The 22,897-nt window shown below is 47.0% G+C and overlaps 1 protein-coding gene and 1 long non-coding RNA gene across 4 annotated transcripts; one reads left to right on the top strand and one right to left on the bottom strand.

Moving 5' to 3' along the window:
* Nucleotides 1-5,448: 5,448 nt before the first annotated feature.
* On the top strand, nucleotides 5,449-9,924 carry LOC114912230 (uncharacterized). Its single transcript, XM_029258180.1, has 7 exons — nucleotides 5,449-5,464; nucleotides 5,672-5,914; nucleotides 6,122-6,364; nucleotides 6,621-6,650; nucleotides 7,932-7,973; nucleotides 8,208-8,252; nucleotides 9,896-9,924. The coding sequence occupies exons 1-7, from the start codon at nucleotides 5,449-5,451 to the stop codon at nucleotides 9,922-9,924; spliced, it is 648 nt and encodes a 215-aa protein (XP_029114013.1).
* Nucleotides 9,925-13,090: 3,166 nt separating this feature from the next.
* LOC114912203 (uncharacterized) lies at nucleotides 13,091-22,315 on the bottom strand. 3 transcript variants are annotated; one of them, XR_003798142.1, is made up of 7 exons: nucleotides 22,086-22,315; nucleotides 19,594-19,884; nucleotides 18,458-18,514; nucleotides 14,568-14,621; nucleotides 14,236-14,310; nucleotides 13,926-13,973; nucleotides 13,091-13,270 (listed from the first exon to the last, which is right to left on the bottom strand). It is a non-coding gene; the product is annotated as an uncharacterized LOC114912203 (long non-coding RNA). The 3 variants fall into 3 exon arrangements; XR_003798140.1 differs by having other exon boundaries at nucleotides 13,936-13,973; nucleotides 22,086-22,314; XR_003798141.1 differs by lacking the exon at nucleotides 22,086-22,315 and adding an exon at nucleotides 21,045-21,115 and having other exon boundaries at nucleotides 13,936-13,973.
* Between the last annotated feature and the right edge of the window lie 582 nt (nucleotides 22,316-22,897).

The raw sequence follows: 22,897 nt of genomic DNA, 5'->3' as shown, positions 1-22,897 counted from the left end.
CTATGTGGAACTCCCACTTCAGGTCCTGTGAGATGGTAGTGCCCAGGAACCTGAATGACTCCACTGTTGCCACAGTGCTATTCATGATGGCGAGTGGGGATAATGCTAATGCTGAGGTGTTTCTCTTAAAGTCTACAATCATCTCCACTGTTTTGAGCGTGTTCAGCTCCAGGTTGTTGTGACTGCACCAGACAGCCAGCTCTTGGACCGCCTGTCTGTAAGCAGACTCGTCACCATCCCGGATGAGGCCGATGAGTGTGGTGTCGTCTGCAAACTTCAGGAGCTTGATGGAGGGGTCTTTTGCGGTGCAGTCGTTGGTGTACAGGGAGAAGAGCAGTGGGGAGAGCACACATCCATGGGGAGCGCCAGTACCGATCGTGCGAGTATTGGATGAGAATTTTCCCAGCCTCACTATCTGCTGCCTGTCTGTCAGAAAGTTGGTGATCCACCAACAGATGGAGGCGGGCACAGAGAGTTGGGTTAATTTGGACAGGAGGAGGTGTGGGATGATGGTGTTGAAGTCCGAGCTGAAGTCCACGAACAGGATTCTCGCATAAGTCCCTGGTTTGTCCAGATGTTGCAGAATGTAGTGCAGTCCCATGTTGACTGCATCATCCACAGACCTGTTTGCTCGGTAAGCAAACTGCAGGGGGTCCAGCAAGGGTCCAGTGATGTCTTTCAGGTAGTCCAACACCAGTTTTTCAAGTGACTTCATGACCACAGACGTTAAGGCGACAGGTCTGTAGTCATTAAGTCCTGTGATTTTGGGTTTCTTTGGGATGGGGATGATGGTGGAGCGTTTGAAGCAGGAAGGAACTTCGCACGTCTCCAGTGATCTGTTGAAGATCTTTGTGAAGATAGGGGCCAGCTGGTCAGCACAGGTTTTTAGGCAGGCCGGTGAGATACCGTCTGGGCCTGGTGCTTTCCTTGTCTTCTGTTTGACGAAGACCCGACGCACCTCCTCTTCACAGATCAAAGGTGCAGTGGGGGGGGAGGTGGGGGTTACTGGAGGTGTTAATTGATGTGTGGGGAGGGGGTCAGAATGGGTGCGGGGTGTGAGACAGGGTTTTTCAAACCTGCAATAAAACTCATTCAAATCGTCAGCCAGTTGTTGAGTTGACACGGTGCCGGGGGGTGGCGTCTTGTAATTTGTGATGTCTTTCATGCCTTTCCACACCGACGCAGGATTGTTGGCTGAAAACTGTTTCTTCAGCTTTTCAGAGTAGTTTCTCTTAGCCACTCTGATCTCCTTTGCCAGTGTGTTTTTGGCCTGTTTATACAAGACTCTGTCCCCGTTCTTGTAGGCGTCTTCTTTGGCCTGACGAAGCTGTCTGAGTTTTGCAGTGAACCACGGTTTGTCATTGTTGTATGTTAAACGAGTCCTGGTAGGGATGCACATATCCTCGCAGAAACTGACATATGATGTTACAGAGTCTGTGAGCTCATCCAGATCGCTAGCAGCAGCCTCAAAGACACTCAAATCGGTGCACTCGAAGCAGGCTTGTAAGTCCTGCTCTGCTTCCCCAGTCCATCTTTTAACAGTCCTTATTACAGGTTTAGCTGATTTCAGTTTCTGCCTGTAGGTCGGTATAAGCTGAACCAGACAGTGATCAGAGAGCACCAAAGCTCCCCGTGGGACAGAGTGATATGCATCCTTTACTGTGGTGTAGCAGTGGTCCAAAATATTACACACTTGTCACACTTGATACTGACAGAAACCTTGAGTGTAACACAAATATCTAAAAGACATAAGATAAGAAAAGAGGATGTTGTGGTAAACAGGTCAAATATGGATGTGAGCTCTGTGCCTTTCACACAACACACTGTGGTTTGGTCAGCTCATGTATGTGTGCAGAACTGGCTCCAAGTGCCGAACTGAAAGCCTCCATCTGTAGTGTAACAGGAGCACAGAGCTAAAGGAGAGCAGGATTTCGCTGTGCAGCACACGTGAGGGTCGCAGGAGACATTGTGCTTGAGTCTTTGCTCCTCTGCTCAGCTCTCGCTCCCTGAAGAGTGTAGAAAGACCACGGTACACACTGCACACAGCGCGCTATATATCGCATAACATACGCTGCAGGCAGGGAGAATAAGTGCATCATCGGAGAACGTCGTGCACCGCGCTGGCGCTCCCTGACACACGTGAAGCTGCAGACTGCGAGAGAAAAGCAGAGGAGCTCAGAAAGTCGACTGTGCTAAAATAGAGTGTGAGCGAGCTCTTCCAGGACAGGGGGCGTCGCGGTTAAAGACGCCGATCCGTGAGCTCATGGGCCGTACTGACCTGTCAGTACCGCAGGGCGAACATCCACCTGTTCGGATGGGTCCGACACAGAGCTGACTAAACGGTGAAATGCGACCGATCACGAACGTGTCTTTATCGAGTCCAGCTGGACATTCCTGTCTTCTGCAGCTCGGACGGCTCAATAAGGCAGATGCGGCAAATTCATACGCAGTAAATGAACACTGTGGAATTACAGAACAGCGAAGCGAGCTTCAGAAAGTCTACGGTTTGTTGGATGGTGAACAACTGTCCCCAGGCGAGGGACACACACGTCCGCTGTGCTCACACCGTGTCTCGTACCGAGACGCAGAGCTGCGTGGTGTTTCTGCCCCTCGATGGCAACCTCCTCTCTGGACACCATAGGCCTTCAGATGTCACTCTGCTTGTGGTTTTTCGTTTCCTGAAGGCGGAACTCTTGAACTAACAGGTCCAAAAGCTCTGTGTTCATGCACTATTAGTAACATTTAACCTGTCCAGGGATCATGAGCGCCACAGAGACACTGCTGTCACTTTTTGGGGCGTTTGGAGCGGTTTGCGTCGCATTCGGTGAGTTCGCTGCTCCTTTCAGGCCGAAACACGGTCCTGTCACTGTAACTATTGATAGAAAAGTTCTGCTTGAACTCTCAATGTGTTCTAGCGTAACGCTGTGTGTTTACTGTCACTTTGTGTTTTATTAAACACATTTAATGATGGCTCAGTTGGAAGTCCTGGTGGGTCACGGGATCGACTGATATTATAGGAAATGCAGTTACGGGGGGAGGGAATTGTGGGATTTGACCCCAGTCAATGTGGGCTCTAGCAGACGGTACAAAAGGCTCATTTTACCCCTATAAGGAGGAAGTTGGACAGTGATCACAGTGAGGGTTTACATATGCAAAGCAGGAAGGCTCAGTGTGTTCCTTTTTCTTACACATATTCTAGATTTATTTTAGCAACTAAACCACACAACACTGACTGCTCAGTACTTTTGTGGATTATTTTATGGTGTTTCAGTTAACTGCTATCAGTTACCATTTGAAGTGTTTCAAAAAATAAAAACACAACATATTTTAAATATGGTGTTAAATCAGCCTTTTCACTCTCTATGAACTGGTTCTTGACATTTCATGGTGTTACCGTAGTTTTTACTGTACTGTACTGTACAATGACACTGTGCTTCCTGGTGAACATCATGGTTTGTAAACATGGTGTGTGTGTGTGTGTGTTCGTGCGTGTGTGTGTTTGATACCCACGCAGGTGGAACAGTTGAACCCGTCTATGGATTAATAGGAAAAGAGGTGCAACTGAACCCAAAAGTGACCGGGGCCCTCAGCAGCATCACCTGGAAGAAAGAGAAGGACAAAGTAGCCGAGTGGGACAGGAGTTTAGGACATGATTATTATGGGAGATGTTTGACTGGCAACCAGTGTGACCTGAATCCTGCTACTGGGGTGTTAGTAATGAAAGGGTTAAAACGAGAAGATGAAGGACGATACTCTGCTGAAATAAACAATAAAGGACCTGCAAAGGAATCTCAGCTCATTGTACTCGGTAAGTCGATTATTTACTTAATTATAGATAGATAGATTTATTGTCATTGTCTACAATCTAATGAAATTTTGTGTGGCAACCTTCAGAAAACAGTAGCAGGAAGAACACTTAAAACAAACAAACAGATAGATAGATATATAGCTATATAAAGCCGGGGGGGTTATGGAGGCCACGGCTCTGGGAAAGAAGCTGTTCCTCAGTCTATTGCTGCAGGATCTTATTGTCCTGAACAGCTTGCCGGGCGGCAGCGGTTCCAACAGGGTTGACCGCGCTGTGTGGTGTCCTTCATGATCCTGCCAGTCTTCTTCCTCAGTCCACCAGCATAGATAGTGTCCAAGTGGGGGAGCGCCGTCCCAACAACGCGCTGGTGCAGATCCTGTAGCTCAGGCGCTGTGCAGCTGGCACAGCACACGATGGTGCGGTTGGTTAGGTGGATCTCCATGGTGTTCCTGTACAAGTTCAGCAGCAGTTTCTGTGGCAGCTGGGATTTGTTTGTTTGTAACAGTGAAGCTGAGAAAAAGAAGGACAAGAGCTGAACTTTGTTTACAGGTGTGTGACATATTATCATTTTAGTGTCTTATTAATTTGACCATTAATTTGTGTATCTAGTGAGTCTTACTGAAGTATAAATGTTCATATTTATACACATTTATACTTAGGGTGGCACAGTGAGTAGCGCTGCTGTTTCACAGCGCCTGGGTGGTGCAAACGGACATGGATTCGATCCCCACTCAGTCTTTGTGGAGTTTGCATGTCTTCCCTGTGTCTGTGTGGGTTTCCTCTTGGTGCTCTGGTTTCCTCCCACAGTCCAAAGACATGCTATTCAGGTTCACCCATAGTGTGTGAATGAAGAGAGAACGCGTGTGTTCCACTGATGTATGAATGAGTGACCCAGTGTAAGTAGTGTATCTAGCAGTGTAAGTCACCACGGTGAATAAGGTGTGTGGGCTGATAACACTACATAGAGTTCATTGGAAGTTGCTTTGATCAATAGTGAAGATAAAGAATGGAAATGAAATATTTTATACAGAACTTACAGCTGCAGCCCAGCAGGAGGTGCTGTTCACTGTAGAGTCAATGAAAGAGCAAAGTGGCAGAGTAGTGAAGGAGACACTGTACTCTAGAGAGTGTTGTTACTGTCCTCGTAGTGACCATTAAACAGTCAGTGTTCTTACTGAAAGGACAGGACGTTCACTGCTCATCACACTGATGCTCCGACACACACATCATCATCATCATCATCACCTGGACAATAGATGGTCAAAGTGGTCAGTCCATCAGTCCTCTGGTGTCCAGTGGAGGACAAAATACAACAATCGGAATATCACTGTGACTTGAAGAGTCTTAAGAGGCACAGATTTGCTCATGTCCATATTTTACCTTGTTTACCTGAGCAGCTCTTTTCCTCTACAGAACCAGTCTCCAAACCCATTGTGACCACGTCCTGCAGTGAGACCCAGTGCATCCTGACCTGTGTGGGAGAGGAGACTAAACACACCAAATACTCCTGGAAAGAGAACAATGAAACTGTAAAGGAGGGAAACACCTTGACGGTGGAGAAGAGTGGAGAGCAGAGTAAAAGTTACACCTGTGTGTTCAGTAACCCTAAGAGTGAGGAGCACAGTGACCCTCTCACTGAGATGGACTTATTTCCAGGTCAGTGGTTCATCTGACGTATATGACACATGTTATGATGCACCTGGACACATCAGGACAGGACTGTTCAGTCTTCATCACACTGAGGTTCAAAGGACAAAATGCAACAATCTGAGCATTTTTGTGACTTAAAGAGTCTTTAGATCCACAGATTTGCTCACATCCACATTTTACCTTATTTACCTGAGCAGTTCTTTTCCTCTACAGAACCGGTGTCCAAACCCATTGTGACCACGTCCTGCAACGAGACCCAGTGCTTGTTGGTCTGTGTGGGAGAGGAGACTAAACACACGAAATACTCCTGGAAAGAGAACGACGAAACTGTAAAGGAGGGAAACACCTTGACGGTGGAGAAGAGTGGAGAGCAGAGTAAAAGTTACACCTGTGTGTTCAGTAACCCTAAGAGTGAGGAGCACAGTGACCCCCTCACTGAGATGGACTTATTTCCAGGTCAGTGGTTCATCTGACGTATATGACACATGTTATGATGCACCTGGACACATCAGGACAGGACTGTTCAGTCTTCATCACACTGAGGTTCAAAGGACAAAACGCAACAATCTGAGCATTTTTGTGACTTAAAGAGTCTTTAGATCCACAGATTTGCTCACATCCACATTTTACCTTATTTACCTGAGCAGTTCTTTTCCTCTACAGATCCTGTGTCCAAACCCAGTGTGACCACGTCCTGCAGTTGGACCCACTGCATCCTGACCTGTGTGGGAGAGGAGACTAAACACACGAAATACTCCTGGAAAGAGAACAATGAAACTGTAAAGGAGGGAAACACCTTGACGGTGGAGAAGAGTGGAGAGCAGAGTAAAAGTTACACCTGTGTGTTCAGTAACCCTAAGAGTGAGGAGCACAGTGACCCTCTCACTCAGATGGACTTATTTCCAGGTCAGTAGTTCAATAAAGTGTTTTTACTTTTTTATTATTACAGTATCTTCATACCACAGTGTAGATGGTGGTTCAACTGTGGTTAAAACTCCTGAGTAGTAAAGGAGGGTAAAAGGTGGTATCTGTGTTTGATGAGCTCCATCCTGCTGAAAGTTGTTCAGAGAATCAGGAACATTTAATATTATAAAGTGATAGATGTGCACTGCTTTGTCAGGATTTACTCACCATCTTCACCATGTTTTAAACTCTATTTCAGCCAAAGGTTCTTCAGCTGGTCCCATCACTGGTAGTGTCTGTGGATGGGTGGTGTTGTTCACAGTGCTGGTGGCAGGAGCTCTGATTTATTGAAAGAAAACATTCACAAGGTATGAATAACTAAACATGTAAAACAATGTAAAACACTTTACTCTGTTGAGGATTTCTGTTCCTCCAACATGACAGGAGCTGAACTTTGACTCAAGTGTGTTGATTGTACCTTTATTGGACTTTTACCGCATTCTGTTCACTCTAAACTCCGCTAGAGACCTGAATGTCCCTCACAACCCTTTGTGAGCATCTACACTTTCCTCACTTCTTATGAGTCAAGTAACAGCTCACCTGTTCTGTGAAGTTTCTGGTTCTGTTGTGATGGAACGACCTCCCCCTCTCACTCAGAACTGCTGAATCTCTGTCCACATTTAAAAAGGGTCTGAAAACTCGTCTCTTCCAGACTCACTTTGCCCATCATCTCTTAAGCTCATGTTAAGGTATAAATATTCATGATGATGCTCAGATCAGTCCTTTACGGAGCCAGTTCTGCAATGTAATGTCAATGTTTATTTGTATCTCAAAAAAAAAACTCCTAGGAAGGTGATTAGGAATAATGGATATTCAGACAAAGTTTTATGCAGCTACTTGTGTGATGAACGTTGGTTCATGTGGCGGAAGGAAACAAACTAACCAAAATCACACATCTGTATCTGTCTCTTCCTGCTAATGTAATGAACACATTGTATTTTCTATGAGACGTTTGCCGCTTTGGAAAAAAGTGTCATAAATGAATGAATGTAAATGTAAGTTTACACCTCCATTTACATCAGGTTCACTCTTTAATGCTGGACGACTCACAGTGTTGAGATGGTGGAGCAGATGGGGGTCAAGAGTCCTGAGCAATAAAGAAGAAAAACGCTTGTTCATAAGAGTCGATGAGCTACTGTTGTCACTTATAGACATAATAAGAAACTTTACTATGGTATCACACAAAGAATGCTGTAAAACATCCATATGAGCAGGAGTGTAGAGGGTGTGAGTTGCTGAGGTTTAAGCTGACAGTGACACACAGGTGAAGAGTGTCAGGTAATGAGGCCCTGAAGCCTGGTGACTCAGTAAGAGGAAGAGAACACAATGTGGTAAACAGGGGTTTATACCATAAATCTCACCATATTTTCATGCAGAAAAAAAGTTTATTAATCAGTGATATAAAGAGTCACTTCCTGCACTGACAGGTGACATTAAACTATAAGACGGTTTGTACAACTGGTCACTGGTGTAAATTTAAGTGGTTCCTCATCTCTCTTTACCTCTGCAGGTGTAAATCTCCCTGAGGAGAAGAGGAGCGAGTTCTATGCAGGTAAAGTTACTGTGGTACAAATGTGCCCCTTGACAGTGAGAGTCCATTGAGCTCCATCTGTGGTCAACTGTCCATCTTATATAGATACTGAAGAGATTTCATTGAAAACACCAAAGTCACTGGTGTGTGTGTGTGTGTGTGTGTGTGTGTGTGTGTTATGGGTTACACTCTGCACATCATGGACCACCTGATGGAGTTTCTTTCTCATGGAGTTTTATGGTCCTCTCTTTCTAGAGGTCAAGACAGTGTATCAGAATGTACAGGAACTGCAGTCCTATGGTAAGTATGAAGAAGGCAGCAAATGGCTATAGTGTAAAAGTGTGGTACAGACAGTGTGCTGAGTGACGTCCCCACTGGGTGTCCAGAGCATCTCACACAACATCATTAAATAATCCCAAGTAGAGCAGGACAGACCAGAATTCCTTTGTACAGCAACAGTGTCCAGATCATTGAGGGGGATCTGCTGTCCTTCACAGGACACACACACACACACACACACACACACACACACACACACACACACACACACACACACACACACACACTGTCCTCGGTTTGCCCTCGGGTTATTATTATTGTTTAAGAAGGACAACACTTTGGTCTAAGGACATTGACACGTTCTTGACCGTCTACGCTGAGGAATAAGACAAAAATATTGTTATTAATGAGAGCACCAGCAGGTGGCGTAGAGGTTAGAGATTTTCCATCTGCAAGTTTCTCATTTGAATCCCCATTCCCTGTACTGTACCCCATTAAGGCATTTATTCTGAAATACTGCAGTAAAAATTCCATGCTGTGCACAAAGTTCGTTTAAACCTCATTCTGTTAATAGGCTGCAGGACAAAGTCATCAGCTACATAATCCTTTTTATAAATATTCATGAAGCATGGTGCAGTTTCCTTGTAGAAAAAATAGTTCATAAATTCATTCTTAAATACCTGATTATATAATTTCATTTGTTTTATATGTAGTTTATTGCTGCTTTATTTACTTATAGTTGGCTGTGGTTATTGATTCAAAATCACATTTGTCTGAGCCACTGGTGTAGATTATTGCGATATTTTCTTGCTGTAGATGTGATTGGTTTTCATTGTTGTTTAAAGTTCTGTGACTTTAATACTCTTCCCCCACTTATCCCCCTACACACACACACACACACACACACACAAGGGCAGGGGACAAAAGGTAGGTCCCAAGTCCCGGGATCTTTCAGTAATTATGGTACGGGACAGGTGCGGGCCGAGGAATCAAGACGCAATCGTCGTTCTGGGGGGGTGGAGTCAGGGGACGAGGAGTCAGGACTGGGGACGATGAGGGCCAATGAGTGTTCGTAAATGCAGAGGGACCTTTGTCTCATCCTGGGAGCGGCGCTGTGTCTCCCTTCATCCCTTCATACTGTGCCTTGCTGACTGGCGCCAGGTGCTTGTGTGCGCGGTGCGATCGGGGGTGTGGGGATGTGACACAGCCCCCCTCGGGGTCTCAGTGTCAGTTTCAGTGCCGCTGCTCTAAATGATGTAATTTACCTCATTTTACACTGAGCTCACAGGTGCCGTTTGTGCCTTCACTTATAGAGAATTGCAGAGTTGAACACAAGCACATATGAGGACTTACTGTGGTACATGAACTTGAGCAGCTTATTGTTATTGTTATTATTGTTGCTGTTGTTGTTGTCTGTCTGATGCTTCCTATTTACTTCATTAATTTTCCCAGATGGTGGAAACACAAGAGTCACCGAAGAGAACAGAAGAGTCCAGAAAACATTGTACAGTTTACCTTATAAAACTGATCAAATATATTGATATGAAGTGATTCTTGTATTTTACCGTAGTAGCTGTGGTACAGCGAGTGTCTCTGTGTCTCATTTAGTCCTTTGGCAGTTTCCTCTGTCAAAGTTTGTCTCTTTGTGTCTCTGTGTCCTACAGCTGCCCGTTTCATGGACATTTGTACATAACATGTAAATGAGCTCTTCTTACGGTAAATACAGTGACGTTTGTTCGTTTCAACAAATGTTGACGAGGAGATTGAGCAAAGAGCCGCCGCTGGAAATTACAGTGTAATATTTAGTGAGAATATTACAGTATCTGGTCGGTATTTATTAGGTCACAGTATTTTACTCTCTCAATCTTTTCCTTTTAATCTTATTAATAATGCGACACTGTTCACCAGTTATTATAGTGTAACGTATCTTTTAAGTCAGAACATGTATACAGTACAATGAGCTCCTGTATCTCAGTTCTCCCACTGAACCTGGACTATTAACACAGTGATACTATAGTACTAATACTACAGTAATACTGTATGACACACTTTTGTACAGTAATATCTGGTCCATCACGGAGTCGCCGCTAATATCTTGTAGTCACACTTTTCAGTGCTCTTGTGTGTAAATATTCAGCTTCAAATGATTCATTATAGGAGCCTTTTCAGTGTTTGCTCTTTTTTATATTTTTACTGCTTTTAATAACATTAAATATCAGTTTGGTCACATTTTCCCCAGTTGTGGAACAAATCATAGCGAGCAAAGTGTGTGCAGTGATATATCTGGGAATGTTGGATAAATCTCAGCTTTTGTGTGTGTGAGTATATCAATAAATTCTTTCTCACAAAGGTTTGTTGTCTGCAATATTTCTTGTTGAACACAGTGACCGTATCCTCCCGCGGTCCTGCGGAAACACCTGGGTTTACCTGTCCTGTGGTACAGATGAGCACCTTTAAAGAGACACGCAATACATGGAAATGTTTTTCTCCTCCTCCACAGTCACCACCACCACCCACACACACACACACACACACACACACACACACACACTTTCAGAACCGCTCGTCCCATACGGGGTCACGGGGAACCGGAGCCGACCTGGTAACACAGGGCACAAGGCCGGAGTGGGAGGGGACACACCCAGGATGGGACGCCAGTCCGTCGCAAGGCACCCCAAGCGGGACTCGAACCCCCGACCCACCGGAAAGCAGGACTGTGGTCCAACCCACCGCGCCACCGCACCCCTGGTCACCCCCAATATTGTCTTGGTTCCATCAGCTCTATATAATAGAGAGACTGTAGAGCCACAGTCATCTTTTATTCCACTCTTGACTCTGAGTGCAGGAACACGAGACTGAAGAGCACCTCCTTCTCTCTCTACACACATTATTATAATTCTGTCTGCTGTATCAAGCATGGTTCTGTTGCGGCAGATGAGCTTCAGTCGTAGAGCACCTTGTGAGGCAGGTGTGTGCCTTTTCTTCTTTGTTGCTCGACTGCGTTTGAAGATGCCCGTTGGCCGCGGCTAACCAACTGGGAGAAACAGCGACGAGATTTGGTTAGGCCACCTTTCCCAGGCTCCAGCAATGCTGTCTCTAGAGAAGGCTGCTTGGTCGTTCAGGGTGCTGCCGAATGACGCCGTCGTCTCCGGGGTCAACGTCAGACGACCCTTACGCCCGGACCGCCTGCACGCAGGATCGGAACTGCAGCTTCCGGTGTCATCTTCCACCTGCCGCTTCGCCCCTTTCCCATCGCTGCAGGCCTTGATGATGATGCTGCTCGTAGACGTGGGCGGTGGAGGTTTTAGGTCGAGTGCAGTGTGCGAGTTACAAACAGAGCTGTGCTCTCAGTTGCGTGTGTGAGTTGAGAATCCAGTGTAGCTGGACTCTAAACCAGTTCTAACTGATGTCCAGATGTCCGGAAACATCCGTCCTCTCGGTCCGTCTCCTTTCACAAAACGTGCTGCAGCGAGAGGCAGCGCCCGGGTCTCATTTCCCCCGAGAGCGTCCCTTCGGCACATAGGTGCGGTCTCTCGGCCGTAGCTGTGTTTTCTCCATGTTCCTACATAAGCAGATGTTCCTCCATGAGGAACACACAGCACACACAGTCCAGTTCTCTCTTCCTGCCGCCCGTCTGCTATTTTAACGTATTTTCGTTGTAAAAGTCTGCTGAAGTGAGCAACTATGTGAAAAGTTCAACATAAAAACATAAAGAAACACATGTCTGGGCTATAAATGCTCAACACCGGACACACACTCTCAGATCAGTTTCTGGGACAGTTGGACCTGCTGAGTCACCAAACTGAACTGACAGTCAGAGATCGAGCTTCATTTTACCTCATTTTTTACATAGCTGGTTATTTAGCCATTGGGAGCCTTTGAATCGATAACTGAACATGGACAGAGCGCAGATTGACTCATCAGTACAGGCGGTTCAGGGTTCGAACTCAGCTTCTTCACACACTTACTGGTCCACTAGAGACTCAGTGATGAGACACAAAAGAGCATAAAGACATTTTATTTCTCTTTCCATACAGAACTTCTCCAGGTCTTAACCATCGAGCAGCGACACGCTTACAGGACGTTGCACACGCGTGTGCTCAACTCACTGCCTCTGCTCATGTGAGCTGTGCTCTTGGAATACACCCCGAAACCGTCTTCTGATCAGTACGTTCCCAAAGCGAAGCAACTCGAGGCCTTTCGGTCTCGTACCCCTGCACGTGAACATTTAGAAACCCCAGAGGGCGCTTCGGCCTGAAGTTTCCAGAACCTTCTGCAGGCATGCAAGTGTCACAGCTGCACACATGACACACGTCAAATAATCGAAAGAGGTAAAAAAGGACTGAAATGTAAATAATAGAGTATATCCCTGGGTACATAATAGAGTAAATATTGAGAATGTGGTTAGCCTTCATCAGGAGCTCCTGTTTATTGTTAATAAAAATAACGGTTAATACTGCGTTCATACCGACTGCAGGATGGTCGTGTAGCAGTTGGACCCACTTGTGTCTTCATTTCTATTTCCATTATGACCATTTCAGACACGTTTGTGCCGAGAGTCTGAGTAAACTCCGAGTAAACGAAGGTACAAACACGCAGTTACCGACATGCAGCTCTAGTGTCTGGTAGGACTTAGCACTTACGTTTCAGAAGGTTCCTAAAGGTGTAATGCACTAAATAAAAAAGGAAAATATGGGAATAAAAACAAGGTTGGCAAAGGATAAATGAACAAGGTGTCCGGAGGGAAGCGGCTCTCAAAAAGATTCGAAAAGATTCCCAAGAGCCTCCTTGAATGTGGGAGGGATTCAGCAGCTCCGAGGGTCACAAGGAGCTCTTTTTTGCCTTTTGGTTGTTCTTGCTTTTAACAAATAAAATGTTAATTTTTTAAAAAAACACACAAGGAGCTGTTTCAAAATAAAAGGCAAGTAACGCTCTTCAGTTTTACCACAGTCAGGTGCATTCGTAAAGAATTATGGGTCCATTTTCAGCTTCTGCGCTTTCGCCGTGCCTCCACTTCCCCTCCTCCACCTTCTCGTCTCCTGTGGGAATCGACCAAACATCAGTCTGGTTTCCACCTCACACTCCACTGTGACGCAGCTGCTCAGCCAGTCGGTCGTGTTTCTCCCTTGTGCATTTATTCCGGATTCAAAAAAAAAATCACTGCGTTCTGCACCTGTACTGTGAGTGCACTACTTCACCGTGGTAAGCCTCAGCGCAGTATACTTGTTTACAGCCTGCACTTCGGCTGAGATGTCACTGATCACAGTGGCCATCCTGATTATAACAGCGGTGTGTATGACACCACAACACACACACTGCACACACCTCCGCCTCCTGCTTTAGAACACGGAAGTGAATAAAGTAATTTACAGTAAACTGCACCTGCTGCCTGTCACTATGTAAGGAGTTCATGCAGCATAAATTAATTTTCACACAGTCAGATGTTGCACAAGTGGCTATGATACAGACAGCAAGTAATGGCTAGAAGTTTAAAGATTGCAAAAAAACATGTTTTAATTGTGTCATGAAATTGGACGGATTTATACCTGGAGGCTCTTCATGACCAACAATATAAAGTTTTAGTCCACAGGACAGAGTTTATAACTGCAGCAATAGGGGAGGGGACCTGTGCCGTATATGGGTAACTTTACCGTAGGAAACCGCATTATACTCAGTCGAGCAGGAGGTACTCACTGAGACTGACCTGGGAATTCTCAAGGTGTGGAAATCATGGCCTGGAACCTGTGCGCAGAAAGAAGATTTAAAGAAGCAGTTCTGATGATTAGCAGCTCCAGAGCTCAGGGACTACTGGGTACGCTGGTTTTTACTGTGGTAACACACCCTGTAAGAGTCCGGTGAGAACTTTGAGCTCTAAGTGCTGTTCACACAGCGAATGTCCTCACAGCGAGAGACGGGACTCCTCCGGTGGGGGTTCATTTTCACGATACTGCACATTAATTGTGAGCAGGGATCACTGTGTCTGTACACGCTGGGTCACACTCACCTTTTCACACCAAAATCCACACCAATAACAGTATCACATGAGCAGAGATGCTTGCAGTGATGATGGAAGCAGAAGCTGGAAGAAATCCAGTTTAAAATGCAAATTAGCCTGATGTGTAAAACTTAAGAAAAGTAACTTTACAGAAACGACATTAGAATTTTATGGGTTTCTAGTATAATAACTGCTGTCAACAAGAGACAATAAAGGGAAGACAGAAAAATCCCGGTAACAGAATAAACCTGTGGCCAAACAGCAGCTGAACCAACGTCCACACTGTGGTATGAAAACAGTGCGATGGTACAAGTTACATATCACTTTCTTGAGCTACTGACCTCTAGGTTTGGCCAGTCCAGGTTTTGGCTTATGGGGGGGTGGTGCTTTGGGATCTATAATAAATAAGCAAACAAGTAAATAAATATTGTAGTAATTCACAAAAAAGCTTGTCTTTAGCATTACAGGACAGCTGGTGGTGTAGAGGTTAGAGCTGCTCCCTTTCGATCTGAAGGTTGCAGGTTTAAATCCCGCCTCTGGCTGTAGTAGCCTTGAGCAAAGTACTTACCCTAAAGTGATCTAATAAAACTACCCTGCTGTACAAATGGGTAAAGAACTGTAACCTAAACACTATAATTCGCTTTGGAGAGAATTGTCAGTTACATGAATAAATCTAAGTGATGAAACATGGTCTGTGGTTAAAAAGGCAAAATGACTACAGTTCTATGCGCTTCCTTCCTGTCAAACAGAGGAGGTGAGCAAGAGCGAGCGCCTCTTTACTGCATTTATGCTCATGTGTTTCTAAAGTCCTGTTCACCGTGTGTCTGTGTTCTAGTCCAGAGCTCCAGTCCTGTCTGTGTCTGTCCTCTGTGTTCCTGTTCCTGTCCCCGTCCTGGTCCAGTTTCTAGGAGTGCTGGCGGTGTGGGGATCCGAACCACCTCCAGTGGTGCGACTGTCCCATAATGGACGTTGGCGCCGCTGGTGCTGCTGCTCTCGGTCCGGCTCCGAGATACCGAGTCCCGATAAGGTTCCGGGGGGTATCTGCTGGGCTTTGCTGGACTCAGGGTGTCAACAAACCATGGTCCACCAAAGCATAGTACTGCCGGGGACACGGGGTAAGCGGGAAGTAGTGAGGGTTCAGTGTGTTCACGGGGATGTGCACAGTTACTTGTCACGAGGACTGCATTCTGGATGGGGGGGGCGATGTTATAGGGTACGGGCATTCTCGCTAATATTAGGGACCGACTGGGCGGGCTTTGCTGGGGCCCTCGTGCAGACAGAAGCGGAGGGGGAAGCCCACTGCCTCCCGACCACACCGGGTAACAACGGGCCGGATGCTGAAACACCGGACCCCCCGGCGACCATTGTGAGGCTGGCGCAGGTGAGCGACTTCCCCCTCGAGCAGTCGCGGGACGCGCGCGAACAGGTAACAAAAATAGACGGCGTGCTGGTCCGCCCTGGATAGCCTCCATCTCACCCCAACTTTTGCGTGTTTGCGATCGCTGCTACCGCGTACATCGAAACCCAGAAGCCATGGAGGAGAACCTCCAGTTGTAAGTACCCTACGGTTGCCGGGAACCGTTGTTCCGTGCGGCTCACTCCAACCCCATGGCGGGACACCTCGGGCGGGATAAAACCCTGGAGCGGCTCTTGGCACAATTCTACTGGCCGGGTATCCGCGGTGATGTCTGTCATTGGTGTGCCGCGTATCCGGAATGCCAGAGAGTAAACCCCCCTGCAGAGCCACGTGCGCCGCTGTGTCCGCTACCCTTGGTAGACACTCCATTCGACCGGGTGGGGATGGACCTCATAGGGCCATTAGAGCAGAGCGCGCAGGGCTTCCGGTTTGTGTTAGTGGTGGTCGATTATACTATGCGGTACCCCGAGGCGGTCCCCTTGTGGAACATGACGGCACGTACGGTGACGGAGGCGTAGTTTAAAATATTCACGAGGATGCGGGTTCCAAAGGTAATTTTCACCGACCAGGGCACCACGTTTATGTCCCGCACCCTTATGGATTTGTGTAAGTTATTGGGGATCCAGCCTGTACGCACTAGCATGTTCCACCCTCAAAGCGACGGTCCGGTGGAACGCTTTAATCGTATTCCGAAAAATATGATTGCAAAATTCGTGGCTGACGACCCCAGACACTGGGACCAGCTGCTAGACACGGCACTTCACCCTGAGTGAGAAGGTTCTTGTCCTGTTTCCCACCTCGTAGTCAAAATTACTCGCCAAGTGGCAAGGACCCTTTGTGGTCACACGGCGTATCGGGGCGGTCAACTATGAGGTCCTCCGACCAGACCGAGGGGGCGCGTGCCAGATATACCACCTCAACCTTCTGAAAAGCTGGCAGGAGGCTCCGGTCGCCTTGCTGGCCACCACAGTACCGCTACGGGACGAGTTGGGACCGGAGCTGCTCGCCCTAAACAAGAAGCCTCTTTCTGTCACCGTGGGCCCGGGCCTTACAGAGGCCCAACAAAGGGAGGTGGTACAGGTGCAACAGGAGTACTCGGTTGTATTCTCTGCTCTGCCGGGCCAGATGTCCCTTGTCCAGCCCCGACTACAGTTTCTCGGCGGGGGGCGGTGTGGAGCCACCCCTACCGCATTCCTGTCCACAAACAAAAGGTGGTACGGGACGAACTCGACAAGTTGCTGCAGCTGGGGATCATCGAGAAATCCCACAGCGACTGCAGCAGCCCGGCGGTTCTGGTCCCGAAACCGGACGGCTCCATTCGTTTTTGCATAGACTACTGTTGGGTCAATGTGGTCACCAAGTTCGATGCCTACCCCATGCCCTGAGTGGATGAGTTGCTGGATTGGCTGGGAACGGCTCGTTTTTATTCGACACTGGATCTCACCAAGGGCTACTGGCAGATTCCCTTGTCTCCAGAGTCCAAGGAGATCTTGGCCTTTTCCACTCCTTTTGGTTTACACCAATTTGTCACACTCTCGTTTGGTTTACATGGGGCCCCGGTCACTTTTCAGAGGCTCATGGACAAGGTCCTCGTGCCACAGGCTGGGTACGCAGCGGCGTACCTGGACGACATCATCATCTACAGCCCGGACTGGTCCCGGCACATGGCTCACCTGCGGGCAGTTCTGCAGGCACTGAGGGAGGCGGGCCTCACGCCAAACCCAGTGAAGTGTGCAGCTGGGAGGAGGGAAGTACAGTATCTGGGGTTCCTCTTGGGGAACAGACAGATTCGGCCTCAGGTTAACAAAACAGCCGCCATCGCGTCCTGTCCGCCCCCCAAGACAAAAAAACAGGTGAGGTCCTTTCTGGGACTCGTAAATTACTATCACCGGTTTATCCCGGACTTTTCCACCTTAAACGCGCCCCTGACGAACCTCACCCGCCAAGAGGCCCCAGAACCGGTCTAGTGGACGGAGCCGTGCCAGCTTGCTTTCCGTAAGATTAAAGAGACGTTGTGTGGGGGTCCTGTCCTTGCCTGCCCTGACTTCTCTCTCCCCTTTCTCCTGCAGACCGATGCCTCAGATCGGGGTTTGGGGGCGGTCCTCTCCCAGGAGGTAGATGGGGAGTGGCACCCCGTACTGTACCTCAGCTGCAAGCTGACCAGGGCCAAACAAAAGTACAGTACCATCGAGAAGGAGTGCCTGGCAATCAAATGGGCGGTCCTCTCCCTCCGGGTTTACCTCCTGGGACGGGAATTCGACCTCTGCACAGATCACGCCCCCATACAGTGGCTCCATTCCATGAAGGACTCGAACCCCCTCCTGACCCGTTGGTACCTGGCCCTACAGCCTTTCCGTTTCTGGGTGGTGCATCGCCCGGGGCGGGACCTGGTGGTCCCTGACTTCCTCTCATGAGGGGGAGGGGTGGCGGGGCAGATGGGGGACCTGTCAGTGATGGTGGAGGGGTGTAAGATGCCGAGACGGGCAGGAAGGGGGGCGGAGGCCAGGGTAAGCCAGCCGCAGCTGGAGCTAATTGCAACCTTTATTTCTTTCCCCGGATCTGCCAGTGAGAGAGAGAGAGAGAGAGAGAGACGGAGGAGGAGAGAGAGAGAGAGAGAGAGAGAGAAAGAGAGAGACCTGCGACAGCCACAACCCCGATCCGGACCATGACCCCGGTCCCAACCACAGCTCCGATCCCGACCACAGCCCCGATCCCGACCACGACCCTGAAGCACCGCCCCGCTCTACCAGTTCCCGGTTCCCCCCTTTCCCCCACTGTTATCTTCCCACTGTACAGTTCACTGAATTTACTGACCTTTAGGTGGGCTTTTCTCAGGTTTCTTTGTTGGCTCAGGTGGGGGGTCACTGGAATCTAAAATCAACAAGCATATAGTTATTAAACAAGCAAATATTGCAGTAACCAAAAAAAACTTTACCACTAAGTGATAAAGCATGGTCAGTGGTAAAAGTGTGTTGAAAAGCCAGAAGAGCTATAGTACTACGTGTTTCCAGCCTGGGGGACAGACAGACAAACCCCCTGCAGCATTATGGTGGGACTGTGTGTTTCCTTCACCGTCTCCTAGACTTGAGGACACTCAGCTCCCCATCGTGGCAGCAGCACACCGGGCTTCAAATGAACAATTCACACTGAAATATGGTACTTTCTCTGACAGTCCTTCACCAAGTCAAGACCCACCTACACCTGGAAACAAGCTCGAGTTCCTCTGTTAGATCACGATTGGTCTCCACAACAGGGCCTCCAACTGAGGACAAGATGGTCATTATAATGTAAGGATCGGAGCTTCTTAGGAATTAATGTCATTTTCTAAACGGAATCCCTTCTTCATTTCATCTACCAGAAATGTGGCAATATTTCATTAATAGGGGTTGCACGGTGGCACAGCGAGTAGCGCTGCTGTCTCGTATCGCCTGAGTGGTGTGAGACGACATGGGTTTAATCCCCACTCAGTATGTGCGGAGTTTGCATGTTCTCCCTGTGTCTGCGTGGGTTTCCTCCAGGTGCTCTGGTTTCCTCTCATGCTCCAAAGACATGTTGTTCAGGTTCCCCCATAGTGTGTGAGTGACAGAGGGAGTGTATGTGTTCCACTGATGAGTGATCCATTGTAAGTTGTGTATCTAGCAGTGTAAGTTACCGTGGTGAATAAGGTGTGTGGGCTGATAACACTACATAGAGTTCATTGGAAGTCACTTTGGAGAAAAGTTTCTGATAAATGTAATTTTATTGTTAAAGGTTTTCATAACGTTCAGCTCTTCATTAAAAAAATAATCCACTGAACTTTCAAAAATCTTACGTGGTGTACAAAACCAGAATGTAAAGTGAGTCAAATGATTGTGCCAGAATAAAAAAATAAATAAATAAATAAAAAAAACTAGCAGGATTCACAGGTTTCTTTTGTTTTATGCTCTTACTGTACATCCTGATCCACTCACCTGACACACTCAGCTGCACAGTCATTTCACACAATTTGTTTTGCGAGCTGTCAAGCAGCATCGCGGTGTATTCTCCTGCGTCGGACCTGCGCACTTCGGACACCACAAGGGTTCCACGCTCTGTTAAGCCAAAATTTTCCTGCAGTGATTTGATTCCCTTCTTTACGCTAGCAACTTCTTGCCCTTCTTTTTTCCAGATCACATCATAATTTTCTTGGTATGTTCCACAACTGAGCCGAAGGAATTTCTCTTCATCAAGAGCGGCGCGCTCCTGGACCACGTTGGCCGTCACTGCGAGCCGAGCAGAACGGGACAAGAAAAGGATATTATTATCATTATTACCATGAGTTTACCACACCCTGGTACCAGGGTAGGCAGCAGCAGCCCATATCTAACACTCTTCACTCTCGTCCGTTACATTGTCACTGTGTTTACCAGCAAAGGAAATATCCAATGGCATCTGCGTTACAGTAAAAAACATAAACCAAGTGTGACAAATTCACTGTAATATAGTAGTAGAAGAACTAAAAATATAAAAACAAAAAAGCCTTTTTCACAAGTCAGAAAGGATGCAGCAATACAGTGAAAGTGTCTGCTACCTGAAGCACTTCGAAAACACATCGTGATCATTTTGGCTTAAAGTGTAGTGTTGAACAACAGCTGGTAACATAGAGGTTAGAGCTCCTCCCTTTGGATCCAGAGGTCACAGGTTCAATTCCCCACCTCCAGCTGTAATACCCTTGAGCAAGGTACTTACCCTGAATTGCTCCAGTAAAATTACCCGCCTCAAATGGGTAAATAGTTGTAAGCTGCTTTGGAGAGAAGTGCCAGATAATATAAATAATTATTACAGTCTCATGTAATCCAGAAACAACTCCAAGCAACATACAACTGTTGATACATTTACAGAGGTGGATAGTTTGACTGGAGCAATTCAAGCAGTAAGTAGCAGAGTACAACAGCTGGATACGAGACTCAAACCTGCAACCTTTGAGTTCAAAGGCAGCACCTTTACCACTAACTATGATACAAGCTGTGCCTTTTATAAAACATTGCATCACTGCATCATTACATCCCAAAATCATATGAATACGGAGCTCAGTGAAGCTGCCCCCCTACAAATAGCACAAATGAAAAAAAAAAACCTTGATTATTCGTTAGTTCTACATTTGAGCGTCTTGCTCCTTATGACAGGTGAAAATGCGAGGAGTGAAACGAAACGGAAGCAGTAAAGGAAACTAAGTCTAATGACAACAAATTGCTATAATTATATAAGCAGTTAACTTAGCAGCATGACATGACACAGAGCGCGAACTCACACGCGCGTTTCACGAGGACAGAGTAAGTTACGTGGAGTTACGGCTGATAAACAGAGTTCACACAGATTGAACATAAAGCAAATAAACATCCTAACCAATCGCAATCATGTTTGCAAGAACTTCACAACTTACAGTTATTGCTTCCAGAAAAACACACAGAACTCAGACGCTTCCACTACACCTATTGTAATGATGGCGTATCATGGTGGAGACTAAGGGGTTGCTCCGCCCCCTCGATGCTCGCTCCCGGGCGCGCAGGCTGATATACTTGGCCGTGTACACCTTTTGTGCCTCGCACGTTTTGGAGATTACTTTAATGTTGGTTATTTTATTGTAAGGACAGCTGTGTGAAATATGTCATCCATAGTTGCCCACAAGATATTAAAAAGAAGAGCTTCCTTTTGTCCGTGTCCATCTGGATTTATATAATTATACGCCTTTCTGGAATCCACGTGAGGATCTGGGCTAACTCATTAGCTTAGCCGGATCGTTACACTATCCATGATCCATGATCCATGATCCATCCATCCATCCATCCATCCAGACAGAGCAGCGCACCATGGAAATACCACGCGTGACGTGAACAAATCGCGTATCAACGTGTTGAAATGAAGTGAAGGTTTCGCAGTTGCGCGTTAGAACAAAGGTTGAGCTCAACAAAGCAATTAATCACATTGAACGTTGCTTTTCTGTTTTTTTTTTTTTTAATGAATTAAACAAATCCCTCAGTTGATATGTGAAAAAGTAACAGAGATTCAGTCGCGGTTTAAGCGGCAAATTCGAGCGTCTGCGGCGTGGTCGTGGGGGGGCCGGAGTGACGTCAATTCCGAAAAAATAAATGCTAATATCGCAAAAGCTGAAACGGCACAAATTTTAAATGCAGATTATAAAACATGCAGAAGACTAGGACCCCCCAGCAAATCCCACCCACTACGAACCCATGAGACTCTTAAGCCACAAAGTTACACTTTGAAAGTTTGTGCCGACTCTCGGCGTTTTCGAGCTCCGCGGGGGGCGGAACCCTCCCAATGGGAGGGGGGGTCCTGTTCGCTGTCCCCAGTAGAACACAAGGGCCCCGCTGTCGCACTTTCTCGAAAACGGTCTTTTGTGCGGAAACACGCGACTGAGCGACTCGGACGGAGCCCCTACGTTTTGGACCACAGTAAAACTTACCGAGGCTCGGAAGAGCGGTGAAGAGGAGCACGAAGAGACACAGAGCTGCTGGCGGCAGCGAACACATGATTATAATCATCTCCTTTCCCCGGTTTACTGCGAAAGAGACCCGAGTGTAGAGTAAAGCAGAGTAAATGTGGGCGCGGTGCGCTCTGATGATGAAATCCAGATGTTGGGAGCGCAGTAAATAGGAGTGTGCGCGTGATCCACAACATCCAGCTGTGACAGCACTCTACCCGCCCCCCCCGGCCAGTCCAAGGTCCGAAATGTGACTCTGCTCTTCTTCTTCCCTCCTCATTCAGACATTGAAAAGAAAAAAGAAAAAGAACAAAAAAAAAGAGTTGGGAGGAACATGATCATGGAGCGCGAGGAGCTTTTTGGACACTGGCACTGACACTGGTCTGGAGTTCAGTCCGCTCCGGATGTCCCATACAGTACCGGGGTACAAACCAGTGTACAAACCAGTGTACAGGAGGAAACACCTTCCCAGCTGTGCGCTGTTTCATTTACATTCCTCTTTGGGGCTTCTCTCTGGTTCTTCTGGCACCGTGGTAAAAACACACACATTCATACTAAGTGCTGCGAGTCACTCATTTCACAGTTATTTCAAAGTAAACCTGGTAAATGTTGTACAAGAAGAGCAGCTCTCACTGCAGTCCTTACACTGATTTACCTGTTTGCTTTCACCTGAAGGATGTTTTAAACAGTGTTATAAATAAACACAGAATGGATTGTGTGAAAATGCATTTTTCATACATAACAAACAATCGTGAAGTTTTGTTTAAAACCCAAACCACGTGTTCAATGTGTTA

The sequence above is a fragment of the Scleropages formosus genome, chromosome 14 (assembly GCF_900964775.1).
Source record: "Scleropages formosus chromosome 14, fSclFor1.1, whole genome shotgun sequence".
Lineage (NCBI taxonomy): Eukaryota > Metazoa > Chordata > Actinopteri > Osteoglossiformes > Osteoglossidae > Scleropages > Scleropages formosus.
The sequence above is the reverse complement of the archived record's forward strand: the minus strand, read 5'-3'. Positions and strand labels throughout refer to the sequence as shown.